This window comes from Microcebus murinus, chromosome 13, assembly GCF_040939455.1.
Source record: "Microcebus murinus isolate Inina chromosome 13, M.murinus_Inina_mat1.0, whole genome shotgun sequence".
NCBI lineage: Eukaryota > Metazoa > Chordata > Mammalia > Primates > Cheirogaleidae > Microcebus > Microcebus murinus.
Window position 1 is genome coordinate 56854541 of NC_134116.1, and position 16771 is coordinate 56871311.

The 16771-nt window shown below is 39.7% G+C and overlaps 1 protein-coding gene across 3 annotated transcripts in view; it reads right to left on the reverse strand.

The window, feature by feature from the left end:
• The window catches only part of SUGT1 (SGT1 assembly cochaperone of MIS12 kinetochore complex), a 41523-nt gene extending 25525 nt beyond the window's left edge, over positions 1-15998 (reverse strand). For 2 of the 3 annotated variants that reach the window (XM_012764980.2, XM_076009409.1), the window contains exons 1-7: positions 15834-15998; positions 15689-15746; positions 8975-9065; positions 8238-8307; positions 6848-6918; positions 2185-2238; positions 1788-1804 (exon numbers count right to left, since the gene is read on the reverse strand). In XM_012764980.2, coding sequence (XP_012620434.1) covers positions 1788-1804; positions 2185-2238; positions 6848-6918; positions 8238-8307; positions 8975-9065; positions 15689-15746; positions 15834-15871 — 399 coding nt within the window. In that variant the 5' untranslated portion in view covers positions 15872-15998. Of the gene's footprint in view, positions 1-1787; positions 1805-2184; positions 2239-5105; positions 5189-6837; positions 6919-8237; positions 8308-8974; positions 9066-15688; positions 15747-15833 lie in introns of all 3 variants that reach the window. The other variant, XM_076009410.1, reaches the window with a different exon arrangement.
• Positions 15999-16771: the final 773 nt, after the last annotated feature.

A 16771-nucleotide genomic window follows, 5' to 3' on the forward strand; every position in this document is an offset into this window, starting at 1 on the left:
TACTCAAGAGGCTGAGGCAGGAGGATCACTTGAGCCCAGGAGTTCAAGAGCAGCCTGGGCAACATATGAGACCTGAGAAAGAAAAAAAAGAAATGGGTTTTGGAGCAAGGAAATAAGCACACCACTCTAGAGATCTGAGTCTAACTCAGAGTTACCCTCCAGTATTGAGGATCAAGAAATACCTAGACCGTATCAAATAGAGAAACTAACTAGAACAGATTCTTCTAGTTCATCCTGGGACTAGGATAAAACTAGATTGATCCAGAGCAGTGACAAAATGCAGAAAGGCCACACAACTTGTTTGTGTTACTAGACAAAGTCCTTTCTTTGTTACCCAAATGCCTTTCTACTGTTTTCAGGCCTAGTCACAATCTCAAATACTATAAGACCTGAACAAGTCTGACCTACTTTCAGGTGAAGAAGGAAGCCAAGTTTCAAACTCCTCAATCCATTCCCCACTTACCACCCCTAGGAATATGGGCAAGCATGGAGATATAGAGACAGCTAGATAGGGCTCACTAATGGAGATGTTCAAAATCCCAGTCATACATATGCACATGTTGCCTGAAGTTAACAATAACCTACCTAAAGTAGATCAGCTTTATTAGCTCCAGTTACACATGAAGAAATCTCAGGGAATAATTTCAGTATTACAATGGAAATTTTGGAAGACGAATATAAATCTTCCTTGGGAAATGCAAGAGACTCAAAAAGGTTAAGTAATTGCCCATAAAGAGAGGACTACACATGTATCTCTCCTAATTCCTTGTTATTTTATTTCTTGATTAATACATAGACACTAGAGAACATTATGTTAAGTAAAATAAGCCAAGCACAGAAAGACTAATCTCACATGTTCTCATTCATATGTGGGAGTTAAATATCAAAAAACAATTGATCTCCTGGAGACAGAGAATAGAATAATAGTTACCAGAGGTTGGGAAGAGTAACAGGAAGGGATAAAGTGGGGATGGTTAATAGGTACAAAATATAGTTAAGATAGTTACATAGAATGAACAAATTTGATAACACAACAAAGTGACTATAGTCAACAATAAGTTAGGGTATATTTTAAAATAACTAAGAGTAGAACTGGAATGCTCCTAACACAAAGAAATGATAAATGTCTGAGGTGATGGATAACTCAATTACCCTGATTTGATTAATTCACATTGTATGCCTGCATCAAAACATCACGATGTACCCTATAAAGATATACAACTATTACATACCCATAATAATTAAAAACAAAAAAATAACCTTTTATATCTGTTTAATCTAAAAAATACAGACAACTGTTGGTAAAACAGCATTAGCCATATTTTGACTGTGCTATTATATAAATTTAAGTTGATTAAAAAATAAAAACTACTTTTATAACTTCACCGTTTTTTTTTTTTGAGACAGTGTCTCAATCTGTTACCAGGGCTAGAGAGGCGTGGCATCAGCCTAGCTCACAGCAACATCAAACTCCTGGGCTCAAGCAATCCTACTGCCTCAGCCTCCCAGGTCTCTGGGACTATAGACATGCGCCACAATGCCCAGTTAATAACAAATCAACTTGAACCACGAAATACATTAAAATAGCCTAATCATTTTCACAACTATCAACTTCTATATTTTCAAAAAAAATTCTATTTCAGTTACTAAAAGAACTAGTATTTAAATGGAATTGCATAGTATTTAACTGAGAGATAGCTCATCCCAAGTCCCATCTCAAATATATTTGGTACTTGAAATTTAATAAAATTAAGTAAAAACATGAAGGATGAAAACTTTGGACTTACCACCTCAGATTCTGATCCTATTAAAACAAAAAGGAAGCATTTTCAGATAATAGTACATTTATAGACAAAGTTACATATGTGATTTCTATGACTCAAATACACTGATTTAAGCTAGCCAATTCTCCTAACTTTCAACTAATGGAAAGTGGTTTAATTTTGCATCCTGGAATAATTTTAGGCTCCTTAGTAATTTCTCACACGTAATATGTAAGCAAATCCATCCAAATCTCCCTTTCAACGTAAGAAACTAGGCAAACATTAGTACATCTTTGGAAATCCATACCTAAGGGAACATGTACTACCTAAATCATACAATTATAAAGTTAAAAACAAATTTGTTTAAACCAAAAAATTTCAAATGTTCACTTCTCTTTAAAGAACATGTAAATCTACATACCATTCTGAGCTTCTTGACACCTTTTAATCCAGACACTGAAATCAGCATCTGTACCTATAAACAAAAAACTGACTATAATAACATCACTCATATGCACAACCTAACATACTCATTCAACAAATACTTACTGAATACCAACTATGTTCCAGGCACTGGGGATTCAGCGAATAAAAGACAAAAACACCTATCCTTATAGAGTTTACAGCAGCTCTGTTATAAATATTCTAATAGGTTCAAGATTTAGTTGTTCTTCCTGAAAAAAAAAGTCTTTTTAAAAATTAGTTTCAACCACAATTTCAACCTTACTAGTTTCCTAGATACAATCAATCTACATTTCTGCCCACTTTCTTTTTTTTTTGAGACAGGGATTCCAAAGTTCAGGGATTACAGGTATGAGCCATGACACCTTGTCTATCGCCCTGGCTAGAGTACAGTGAAATCATCATAGCTCATGGCAACCTCAAACTCCTGGGCTTAAGTAATCTTCCCACCTCAGCCTCCCAAGCAGCTGGAATTACAGGCATGTACCACCATACCTGGCTAATTTTCCTATTTTTTTGTAGAGACAGGGTCTTGCTCTTGCTCAGGCTGGTCTCAAATTCCTTGCCTTAAGTAATTTTCCTGCCTCAACCTTCCAAAGTGCTAGGATTACACCCCCTACTCTTAAAGGAGCTTCCTCTAATACAACAAAAATCAGACCTGATTCAAAGATTCCCAGTATGTCATCAGGGTAGGAAGGAGGTCTGGTTACCGGCAGCTGGGCTGAGGTTCAGAAGCCCTTCCTGGTCGTCCCAGCTCACTCTTCAGTGCAGCTATCTATTCTGTCTACTACTCTCTCAGTGGCTTTACTTGTTACCATACCTTTCCTACCAACACCAAGAAGCATCTTTGTAATTCGTGAGGTTTTGTTGTATCTCCAAGTTACAAGAAAGTCAAGAGAGTACAGATGATGAACTGTGTATTTACAGATAGCAATGTAAATATGTACACATTATTTACTTCTGAAGACCCAGAACAATGCTTACATCTAAACAGTCACAATGCATAGTAATTTAATTAAGAAAAATAGGGCCAGGTGTCTTGGCTCATACCTGTAATCCCTGCACTTTGGAAGACTCAGGCAGGAGGATCACAGGAATTTGAAAACAGGCTGAGCAACACAGTGAGAACTGGGCTCTACAAAAAAACTAAAAATTGGCTGGGTGTGGAGGTGCATGCCTATAGTCCTAGCTACTCAGGAGGCTAAGGCAGGAGGACCCCTTAAGCCCAGGAGCTCAAGGTTACAGTGAGCTGTGCTCATGCACAGCACTCCAGCCTGAGCAACAGAGCAAAACACTGTCTCTTTAAAAAAAAAAAAAAAAAAAAAAAAAGTACTCTAAATAAAAAGTCGACTAATTCAAGCTAAACACAGGCAAGATTAATCTGAAAAATAAAGAGTAATTAAAACAAAATTTTCTGGCCGGGTGTGGTAGCTCATGCTACCCTAGCACTCTGGGAGGCCGAGGCAGGAGGATTGCTTGAGCTCAGGAGTTCAAGATCAGCCTGAGCAAGAGCGAGACCCCATCTCTACTAAAAAAAATTAGAAAGAAATTAGCTGGACAACTAAAAATATAGAAAAAATTAGGTGGGCATGGTGGCGCATGCTTATAGTCCCAGCTATTCAGGAGGCTGAGGCAGTAGGATTGCTTGAGCCCAGGAGTTTGAGGTTGCTGTGAGCTAGGCTGATGCCACGGCACTCTAGCCCAGGCAACAGAGTGAGACTGTTTCGAAAAGAAAAAGAAAAAAAAAATGTTCTGATTTATAAAAAAATTCAACTATATTTACTTGAAAATTTAAATATATTCTCACACTTTATTTTGGTGGTAAACTACTATATCAAAATCCTAGACTTGAATAACCTATTATAATCAGTAAATAAAACCAAGCTTCCTACCATACCAAAGGGGGAAAATGGCAATATTCTGTGTTAATGTTTCACTTTGATAAAAATGGAAGCCTAACACAGTTTAACCTAAATTTTTCCGTGAATTAAATTTAAAGATAAATTTGTTTTTACATTAAATATCCTCAATAGCAATTTTACCAAAGAAGCTTTCTTCAGAAGGACATTTCTGAAATAATTCTAGGATTTTACTTCCCAGTAAATTTCAATAGCACGATATTAAGATACTACTCAAGGAAGGACTTTAGGCAGGAACTTTCTGTTGCTCTTAAAAGCTAAGGAATAGGCCGGGCGCTGTGGCTCACGCCTGTAATCCTAGCTCTTGGGAGGCCGAGGCGGGCGGATTGCTCAAGGTCAGGAGTTCAAAACCAGCCTGAGCAAGAGCGAGACCCCGTCTCTACTATAAATAGAAACAAATTAATTGGCCAACTGATATATATATAAAAAATTAGCCGGGCATGGTGGCGCATGCCGGTAGTCCCAGCTACCCGGGAGGCTGAGACAGAAGGATCACTCGAGCCCAGGAGTTTGAGGTTGCTGTGAGCTAGGCTGACGCCACGGCACTCACTCTAGCCTGGGCAACAAAGCGAGACTCTGTCTCAAAAAAAAAAAAAAAAAAAGCTAAGGAATAGGGTTTAGAAATGTTGAAGATGCAATGATTCATGTCTCTTCAAGTTTTTCAAATATGTATCAAGGCATGAGATAAAGAGACTCTTTAGAATTTACTAGGAGTGCAGATATGCTATGTTGTTAACTGAATAGGCATATTATTCATGTACTGAACTTGGGATAAAAAAGTCTGAGAACCCCTATTGCCCAGATCTCTTCCTTTCTAATTTGTAGCTTCCATTTCCATAGTCAGGCCTAAAATCCTTTCCTTTGAGTAAGCATATAGCAGAAAAGCAAACATTCAAAGAAATACAGAGTAAATTTTTTAAAATTTAATATACGATACCGGGCCAGGCATCATGGCTCATGCCTGTAATCCTAGCACTCTGGGAGGCCGAGGCGGGAGGACTGCTTGAGCTCAGGAGTTTAAGACCAGCCTGAGCAAGAGCAAGACTCTGTCTCTACTAAAAATAGAAAAATCAGCCTCGCATCATGGCATGTGCCTATAGTGCCAGCTACTCAGGAGGCTGAGGCAGGAGGATCCCTTGAGCCCAAGAGACTGAGGTTGCAGTGAGCTATGATGATGCCATTGCACTCTATCCAGGGCGACAAGAGTGAGACTCTATCTTAAAAAAAATAAAACCCAATAACAAAAAACCCCAATACCACAGAGGAAGGTTTTGAACCACATACATTTTTGCTATGGGGGACTGTCCTGTGCATTATAGGATGTTTAGTAGCATCCCTGACTTCTACTCACTAGATGGCAGTAGCAAATCTCCCATCCACCAGTAATGATAACCAAAAATCTCTTCAGACATTGCCAAAATCTCCTGGGAAGTAAAATCGTTCCCCATTAAGAACCATTGCCTTAGAGAATCATAACACTCTATCATAAAAATAAAATGAATATGCAATCAGGATTATGTAGTTTACAATTTTTTCCAGAGGCAAGGTTCCGCTCTGTCGACTAGGCTACAGTGCAGTGATGTGATCACAACTCACTGCAACCTTCAACTCTTAGAATTGCCTCAGCCTCGCCAGCAGATAGGACTACAGGCATGTGCCACCAATGCCCAGCTAAGTTTTAAAATGTTTTTGTAGAGACAAGGTCTCGCTATGTTGCTCAGGTAGGTCTCGAACTCCTGGCCTCTTGTGACCCTCAAGCCTTGGCCTCCCGAAGTGCTGGGATTACAGGTGTGAGCTGCCATGTCCAACCTACAATTTTTCTATGAGGTTACTCACAGCCTCTTTTAATATTTTGAAGATTTTTATTTTATTTTATTTAGCGACAGAATCTTGCTCTGTTGTCCAGACTGAAGTGCACTGGTGTAATCACAGCTCACCACAGCCTCAAAGCCCTGGGATCAAGCTGTCCTTCCAACTCGGCCTTCTGAGCAACTAGGACTACAAGTGCACATCACCATGCCCAACTAATTTTTTTTATTTTTGTAGAGATGGGGTCTTTCTATATTGTCCAGAATGGTCTTAAATTCCTGGCCTCAGGAGATCCTCCCACCTCAGCCTCCCCACGTGCTGGGGTTATGGGTGTGAACCACTGCACCCAACCTTTTGCAAATTTTTAAGTACTTGAATCTCATAACTTCCGTATGTCTAGATATCCATAATACTATGATAATTTTCATTTATTCCTCTCAAAAAGATGACATTAACAACTCACAATACTCTCAAAGCTCCATATTTCTTCTGTACCCGCTCATAATTTTCACCCAAGCTTACACTTCACTTCTCCATAAAAGATTTTTTTGTAAGACTCTCCATCTCAGCAATCTGCATACTTAAAATGAACAGACTTCTGAATAAGAAAGTAAATTAAATTTTCACTTCTCCATTAAAAAAATAATAAAGCCAGAGCACATTACAGTGTTCATACATAGTTTTTGGCTTATAATGGTTAAGGTATGATTTAAATGCCCAAAAAAAAAAGGCTAATTTAATCAATTTTAGGTGATCTCAAATTCTGCAATCAATGTCATTACAATTAGAAAAAAGTGGGTTCCTACAATTATCCTGAGATGAACGAAATTCAGCTATGGAATTTAAGATATAGAAATAATAGATTAGTTTCTTAAGTATAATACTAATACTTACTATATAATTTTTGTCCTTCTGTAAAGGTTTCTAGAGCAGCAGCATAGTTTTTTTCATGGTATTCACATATCCTGAATTAGCATATTAAAAATAAATTAATACACGTGAGAACATGAAAAATAGCCTTCTTTCTAAATAAAATCTTAGGGTTTTCTATTGTTAAAAGAAAAACATTATTTAAATGTTAACAAGCCAAGAGATTTTCTAAAATGCTGTAACATCTAGTACAATCCTCACTAAAATTCCATTTTGGGACTCACTTCAGAAGATATTTTATTTTATTTTATTTTTGAGACACAGTCTCGCTTTGTTGCCCAGGCTAGAGTGAGTGCCGTGGCATCAGCCTAGCTCACAGCAACCTCACACTCCTGAGCTCAAGCAATCCTGCTGCCTCAGCCTCCCAAGTAGCTGGGACTACAGGCATGCACCACCATGCCCGGCTAGTTTTTTCTATATATATTAGTGGGCCAATTAATTTCTATTTATAGTAGAGACGGGGTCTTGCTCTTGCTCAGGCTGGTTTCGAACTCTTGACCTCGAGCAATCCGCCGCCTCGGCCTCCCAGAGTGCTAGGATTACAGGCGTGAGCCACCGCGCCTGGCCAATATTTGATTTTAATTGTACATACTTGCTTTTCCAAAATATAATTATATGAAGAAATTAAAGAAGTTTTTTGTTTGTTTGAGACAAGGTTTCCCTGTTTCCCAGGCTGGAATGCAGTGACCCCATCACAGCTCACTGCAACCTCAAAGTCCTAGGCAAAAGCAGTCCTCCTGCCCCAGCCTGCTGATAGCTGGGACTATAGGAATGCGCCACCACACCTGGCTAATTTTTCTATTTTTTTGTGGAGACCAGGTCTTGCTCTTGCTCAGGCTGGTTCCGAACTTCTAAGCTCAAGCCATCCTTTGTTGCGGGCTCCCAGAGTGCTAGGATTCCATTTCATGTCTAGCCTAAAGAAGTTTCTTAAGGAATAAAGTCACACTTAACAGATACAAGCTGGGATATACATTAAACAGATATAGAGCTTTCATATCATTAAATGTAGCCTAGCCAGCTTGGTTGAGAAACAGGACATTCTTTAGTCAGTTAAATATAGTAAATTCCAAATGATGAATAAAAAAGGGATATGAAATCTATCAGTTTCATCTATACCTTGCACTTACTTCAATTATCACTATTTTAAAACACACTAACTATAGATCTCCTATCACATACTATGGTTAACATAATAATAGAACTATAAGTTATATTTAAAAAGGAATCGTATCTCAGCTATAAAATGTATATAGAATTTTACCACTTATATAAAGCTTTCAATGGACTCTTTCAACAATTTAAACACCTACTACCTATAATCCTAGCTCAACAAGAAGAGTTGTTTATTGCATACCCTTTTCTCAGCATAGCAGTAGAATTATTTGGATTAAGTTCAAGAGACTTCTTTGTATCAGCGACAGCATCTGCATAGAAAAAGATGGGGTTTTTAGGCAGTTATTTAGAAATCCTAGCAAATACTACACACAAAATTTGAATCTGATAATGATTCTTAAGTTTTCAAGTTGATGGAAAGGCCAAATGGTTTTTTAATAAATTAGGACAAGCTAATCCAAGATACAGTTCAAATAAATAACACTCTTCTATCTTTCTCTCAGCCTAATATTTAGCTTCCTTCTTAAAGCTCTTCATGTGTCACAAAGTTCTTTTCTCATTAACATCATTTATGTATTCTGACTCAAGGTATTGCATTTTTCCCTACCCAGATTCTTGATCAGAATAATTTTTCAAGCTACATAATACAGAAATATTCCTTATTAAAAAATGCTAACAAAACCATTTCATTTAAATATTCTGTGAAACTAAATGTAATGTGATTCTTTATTAGCATATCCAATAGTTATGAACAAAATCTGTATAAATTCTCTACCCACTGAAGAAGAGACACCCATAAAATTTAAATGGGTTTTGTGTAACATAATATTTGTCACATTTCAGCTACTTTTCCTTGTATGAATGAACAGTTTAAAAATCCTCAGAGATAACCTCTATTTTGATTTGATTAAATTTGTCTTGGGTAAAGTTTATAAACAACTTATAAAGAAGAGACAATATACTATATAAGAAAGTTACCACAGTAATTCCCAAGAAGAATGTGACAATAAGCTCTTTGACAATAATACTGTGCATCGTCTGGTTTCTGTTCCAAAGCCTTAGTCAGCTCCTACAAATACAAACATGTTGAATATCAATAAATGTTTTTTAAAAGCTACTGAATTATAATTAAAACCAATTTTTTTTTTTTTTTTTTTTTTTTTGAGGCAGAGTCTGGCTTTGTTGCCCAGGCTAGAGTGAGTGCTGTGGCGTCAGCCTCGCTCACAGCAACCTCAAACTCCTGGGCTCAAGCGATCCTCCTGCCTCAGCCTCCCGAGTAGCTGGGACTACTGGCATGCACTATCATGCCCGGCTAATTTTTTCTATATATATTAGTTGGCCAATTAATTTCTTTCTATTTATAGTAGAGACGGGTCTTGCTCTTGCTCAGGCTGGTTTCAAACTCCTGACCTCGAGTAATCCACCCACCTCGGCCACCCAGAGTGCTAGGATTACAGGCGTGAACCACCACGCCCAGCATGAATTATAATTAAAACTATTTTTAATCAAATAACCTACTATCATAAGCTATTTGGAGGTAAGACAAGGAAACAATCTTGGAACTTTCCCTTGAAAGAGGAATATCTCCCATTCTCCTTCCCCACTCCCCCAAAAGCACACAATCTAACATAGTATCTATCTACTGTAAAGCAGTAGATAGCAGTTCTTGGCCTAAAGTAGGAACTCAATAAATGGTAATTATTATCACCTCATTTATTCAGAAGAGTTTAGTTGATAAACATTGACCATCACAGATATTCTCCTTTTAATTTGGAGAAGATTCAAAAGACCATGTACAATTTGAGATGCCTAGAAAATGTGAACTTGTGCAATTAAAACAAAACAAAACCCTGAAGTTAAATCTAGAGCTCAGGTTTACAGAATCAATAAATATACAACCAAGCTTACCTGTCCCACTCCTACCCTGTCAATAGCAGACAGCCCTAATAGATTAAAACATTCTGTTCAAAGCCCAGATACAATCTCATAGAGACAGCTGTTATCAATTGATCAAGCATTAACATCAGAGAGAGTAAAACTTTTCCATCCTGGACAGTCACAGTATATAGGTGATAGCTGGAAAAATAATGATGCAAGAAGAGATCACACAATTAGTGAGACCAAGGACAAGTGCAGGCAAACAGCAACACTTTGATTCTGTGCCCACTGTCCATACACTCCAGAGATTTGGTAGTTTTACTAAAAGGTAAAATTATTTCAATAGGCCAGGCATGGTAGCTCACACCTATTTAATCCTAGCACTCCAGGAAGCTGAAGCTAGACAATCGCTTGGGGTCAGGAGTATGAGACCAGCCTCAACAAGAGTGAGACCAAAAATAGAAAAAATTAGCTGGGCATGGTGGCATTCGCCTGCAGTCCCAGCTACTTGGGAGGCTGAGGCAGAAGGACTGCTTGAGCCCAGGACTTTTGAGGCTACAGTTAGCTGTGATGATGCCACTGCACTCTAAACAGAGCGATGGCCCGTAACTCCATCCTAAGTCTAAGAGCGTCTGAATACTTGCTTTGTGAGAATCATACTAGGTGAAAAGGTAAAAACAAAGTCAATGACATGTGACTACTGAAATTTTTTTTTTTTTTTTTTTTTTGAGACACAGTCTCACTTCATCACCCTGGTCCAACAGTCATCAAGGCCAATGCAATTTATATCAAATAATTCCCCTCCATGCTCTGAATCACTGCCCTAGATTCAGACAGTCCTCTTTTACCTGGTCTGTACCACTATGTTTCTGCTATCCACTATCACTTTGTCTCCTCCAATCCATTCTGCAATTCAGAAAATTTCACTTCCTTCCTCCAAATCCTTCAGAGATCTCCATGATCATATGACAAAACTAAAGAGCATCTCCTAGGATTTAATGTCTTTGATGGACTTGGCCTTTCTATACTTGTTTAGCCTTTATCTCCCAAAATGTGTCTCCTGACATTTTATGTTCAAATAGACTAAACAACTTTTATTTTGCTATGGAGTCCTTATCATGTGCCAGGCACTGTACTACACATATAATATAGAGTCCCTCACTTATCTTCATAACTCTTTCAGGTAGGTCCCATTTTACAGATGGGAAATCTGTGCTACAGTGATGATAACAACTCTCTGAGGTTACAGATTTATGAAACCAGGATTTGGACCTAACACTTTCTGACTCCAGAGCCTGGGCTCTTAAGCCCCATGTGTAGCGGGACTCAAAAGATTCTCAAACTTCACACATTTTCTCTCCCTACTGAATTGTAACCTCCTCTATAAAGTTTTGTGTGTTTTCTTTTTTTACTCTCCCAGTCAACCTCTGTTCTATGCTCCTTTATACACAACCCCATTGTAGTAGTCATCTTATATTTTCATCTTTAATTTTCTAGTTCCCAGTTATAGCATTTGCCACTAATGTACATCGTTGAAGGAAAAATATAAAACAGCTTAAGTGATACCAACGGTTTCCCCTTTATTCCTAACTGGATGCCTTTATATAAAAGTACACATATTTTAACCAACGTAGTATCAGGTGACCTGAATTACAAAGCAACTACTGCTACAGGAGCCATTGGGAAAATACAGAGGGACATACACTCATATTCATAATCCAGGTTTCAGCCCTATTTATCATTAGGCATTATTTAATAATTTACATTTACATGTTCATCTTTGTGCAAAGGTCATCTCAAGGTTTAAAAAGAACATTTCCTCTTAACAGAGCTGGTTCTTATCATGATCATCCTCACCACACCCAGAGTTTCTGATTCCAGGTTTGTGGTGGATCCTGAGAATCTGCATTTCTAACAAGCTGATACTGTAGCTGATTTGTAGATCTCATTTTTGAGGACCACTGTTCTATAACACTACACTAAAAGTTAGGAAACCTGTGTCCTGCAGCCCGCATTCTACCTCTAATTGGCCGTATACATCTCCAAGACGGATCATTTGGATTTCTTTGGGTTTCTGTTTTCATCTGTACGTTGTAAAAAGATGGGTAAGAAGTACTGGAATACATGAGCTGTCAGGACTTTCAGTAAGAATATGCATTTCTGATGAATTGCCAAGTGATGCTGATACTGCTGGTCCAAGAGCCACATGTTAATGACCAAGATACAAAAGCTAACCACATGCCCACCCTATGCATAGTATATACAACTAAAAGAAAGAAATACATACATGCACTAAAATACATGTACAAGAATATTCACAGCTTTATTCATACTACCTAATAACTAGAAATAACCCAAATGTCCACTAATAAAGTGTGTTATATTTCCACAATGGAACACTACACAGCAATGAAAAATACCACTTCACACAATGTGGATGTATACTCACATAATAATTAAAGCAAAACCAGAGTAGCTACACTCAACAAAGCAGCTACTGCATAATTCTGTTCATGACTGCAAGAAAAGCAAAACTGATGGAGATGGAGGTCAGAATAGGAGTCAGCTGGAGGGTAAGGGGAATTATTGGCTAGGAAGGAGCACGAAGGAGCCTTGTGAACAGATACATTTTTTATCTTGATTTGGGTGGTGTACATATATGTAAAAACTCATCAAATTGTAGCCTTAAAATTTGTGTTATTTACATCACATATCATACCTCAACAAAAAATTAAAGTAAAATAAGCAAGATGTAAAGCAACAATGAAGTTCATTATATTAACATCCTTTAAAAGCAAACTTTTTCTTTTGTTTTTTATCTGACAAAAATGCCATTCAGAATAAAAGCAACACGGCCGGGCGCAGTGGCTCACGCCTGTAATCCTAGCTCTCTGGGAGGCCGAGGTGGGCGGATTGCTCAAGGTCAGGAGTTCAAAACCAGCCTGAGCAAGAGCGAGACCCCGTCTCTACTATAAATAGAAAGAAACTAATTGGCCAACTGATATATATATAAAAAATTAGCCGGGCATGGTGGCGCATGCCTGTAGTCCCAGCTACTCGGGAGGCTGAGACAGAAGGATCGCTCGAGCCCAGGAGTTTGAGGTTGCTGTGAGCTAGGCTGACGCCACGGCACTCACTCTAGCCTGGGCAACAAAGCGAGACTCTGTCTCAAAAAAAAAAAAAGAATAAAAGCAACTTTTATGTAAACTGGATTTGCAAAGGAAGCATGAAGCCTGACGGGACCATAATAAATGTAGATTCAGAATTGTAGATTCAGCTATTAGCTGTCTAAACACAGATCAGTCAGCAATATACGACATAAGAAAAATGATCTGGGCCAATTATGTTTTGCACTGAAACAAAACAAAAAAAGAATTTTCCAGTTGGTAGGAGGGCAGAAATATTTGCGGATTGTGGCTGTAACTCAATAATGGTGATGCCCTAGAGTTATGATCCCCAAACTCCTGTCATCATCTAGCTTCTAACTCTGTGAGGTCACCCTCGTTCTTGGATTTTCATAACACTCTATGGATTTGGTATGTTGGGAGGCAGTTCTCTGTGGGCCTCTCATGTGTCCAGTTGTCTTCTGAACACAGGTACTAGTCTGAAGAATGAAGCCTCTGTTCTGGATAATTTTTTCCAGGATGTTTGTATAATGAACAGTCTTGGTAGATATTGTGTCCCTTGTCTAGAGCAAAGAGAAGGTTTACTATCCAGTAAAATAAAGATAATGTCCCCAAGGGGACAAGGATCAGGCAGGCTTAGGCCCATTATAAAAGATTCAGATTCCCTGCATCCTGAGCTCCTCATATAATGTAACCCACTGCACATACAGGTATTATCTGGCCTTCTTTGTGTCATCCTGTGGGATTTAGGGTTTGGGGAACTGACACAAAAATGCTGATACTCTGGCTTCTGCTATTGTAGGAATTACTAAACAATCCTTTGCTTCTGGGGAAAAAAAAAGAGAAAATGAATAGCCATCTGACAAAGAATTTCGGAGAAAAATTATCAGTGCTATGCTCTTTTGAGTAGATGCCTAATAATGCTATTGCTGGATCAAATGGTATTTCTATTTTTAGTTCTTTGAGGTATCTCCAAATTCTTTTCCATAGAGGTTGCACTAAGACAGATGCACCCAAATGTTTATGGCAGCACAATTCATTATTGTAAAGACGTAGAAACAACCAAAGTGCCAGTTAATTCATGAGTGGATTATTAAAATTTGATATATGTATACAATGGAATATTACTCAATTATGAGAAACCACAGTGATCTAGCACTGCTCATTTTTTCCTGGATTGAGCTTGAGCCCATTATCCGAAGTGAAGTGACACAAGATTGGAAAAATGGGCTCCACGTGTACTTGCCATCAAATTGGTACTAATTAACACTATAGTGTTCACGTAGTGGTGGTGTTCTCCAGGGATTAGGGGGTTGGGAGGGTAGACTCAACAACTGAAGGATGTGGTGAGCATTGTGGAGGGGAGGGGCATACCTCTAACCCTTGCTAGGGAGAGTAAAAGATATAAAATATAATCAAAATGTTTGTACTCTCATAATTTCCTGAAATAAAATTATCAGTGCTTCTTATAACATTACTATAGTATTGATCCCAGAAACCTTACTCAATCTCCTTATTTGAAGGCCTATACGTCCACATCCAAAAACACATCCAGAGCTTAAGAGGCTTTATGTGACCTAGCCCCTGGTTTTCTGTAGAATCTTATCTCCTACTCCTCTTCCACTCCACTCTAATCAAATGGGCCTTTTTGCTGCTCCTTGTATAGGCCAACCTCATTCCTACCACAGGATCTTTGCACTGGCTTTTCTTTCTGCCTGGATAATGCTTGTTCCCCACAGCTTCCAACCTCACTCCCTTGTTTCTTGAGGTCTCTATTCCAATATCATCTTCTGACAGAGGCTCTATTACCCTGTGGCAAATTTCTTTTAGAAGTCATAGCTAAGAAAGAAAAAGGATATCTTGCCTCAAATTGCTAACCTTATTTATGTTAGCTCATAAAAGCATAATAAGGCTTTCCTCTTTTCTGTGCTTGAAAGCAAGCAATTTCTGACTAAATTCTGTGATCCAGAGAATGGTGTATCTTTAGCTTGGTCTCTCTTTACTTCTTATCATTTAATGCTTACTCTTTTACAGACAGCTTTAGAGTCTGTCTTCCACTGCACACGTACAAAAAATCCTAAGTCAGTTAAGTATATAAATAAGACTTTAACCCATAGCAATAAGCGTGTTTGCATACAGCAACTCCAAAAAACGAGTCAGTGAACAATGAACAATGACAGACACCTGGAAAGTTTCAGGGAAATACGGGAAGAGGTTTTTGTTCCACTGCTCCTAAGTTCATACACAAACTTAACATACATAAGAACGTTACATAATGCGAGGATGATTGTCAAATAAAGTGAATACATTTCATCAAATCCACATTTCACTTTCTTCTTACAGTCATAAGTCCCATTAAAAAAATCCTTTCAGGCCATGTATGCATCCTCTAAGAAATAAAATGGAAGTGGTTTTTCTTAGGAACTTCAGGAAGGCAGGAGTCTGGGAGTGGAAAGGACAAAAACAGGGGTCTGGGGTAAAGGGGCCACAGCAGAACAGAGAAAAGAGACCGAGGGGCTCATCGTTGGGGCCGACACACAGGAAACCAGGATTTGGACCTAACAGGACCCGGATTTGGACCCAGCAGCCCAGGTCCCAGGAAGGCAGTGCTGGGAAGAGGCGGGGTCACCATGACCCGACGCAGCCCCTCCCGCTAAGAAGAGTGAAGGCAGAAAATGGGCTCTCTCACCTCTAACGCCGCCTGGGGATCCTTGTCGATCAGAGCATCTGAGCAGCTCTGGAAAAACCTGCCAGGAAAACAACGACTTCAGCAGGGCTCACTAACCAAGTAAAGGGGGATAAAATAAACAGCAGAGGGAATAAAAAACACGCACCTCTGGGTTGTTGCAGGGCCTGCTGCAGCCGCCGCCATCCCTGCCAGTCACAAGTGCTCCCGCTGAAGCTGCTACTACCGCGGTTATCAGCTCCGCCACCGCCCAAGGGGGAAACTTCTGGAGAAACACCAACCGAGCTTCCGTCCTAAGCAGCCAACGAGCAGCCACGCAGCGTGCGGCTGGGGGAGGGGAGCCGACAAGCGGGCGCGGGGCCGGCTGGGAAGGTGGAGGACCGAGTCTCCCAGCCCGGCCCTCGGGTCCCGTGACCAGCGCTCCCAGCCCCCGCCCCTCGCAGCCATGGTTACGGAGGCCTCAGGTATACAAGTTCGCCTCTTTTCCACTGCGCGCCCGCCATCACTCCGACAGAGCCTTCAGGAGTGGTAGAACAAAAGCACTTGTGTAACATACTGTTATCCTTTAGGAATGTGTAGCGAGTAGGGGCGTATGCCTATCTGTTAAGAACACAAGCTACACCGAGCTCCATTTTCACTACTTTTCATCATGGCCGCGGCAGGCAGCCAAGCCTTTTGTAGTTCGTGACGTCACTCGCGGCTGCGCGATCTTTTCCAGGAGCAGAGTCCCGAATGGCGCCTCGATTCCCGCGATCGTTGCGCTGGGAACCTTAACGGGCTAGGACTCGCCGGAAGTCGTTCTGCCCTTACAGATGCTAGAGAGAAAGAAACCTTCCGGTTCCCGGGTAGAGGCGCCCGCTGCTGGTGTGCCCTTGCGTTCCTCAGATTGCTACTTGCCCGGCTTTCTTCCTAGTCGCCTTTGGAGGCTGAAAGAAAAGCCATTTCCATTCTAAGGCCCTAAGGGGTGGCCTAAAGTTGTCTCATGCTGCTTTGTTTTCTAACTTATTCGGTCAGGTTCTCTCCCACCGCCCTTTGACCTACACAGATCAGATAAGGAAAGCTTCCAGCAAGTTCCAGTGATGGGAG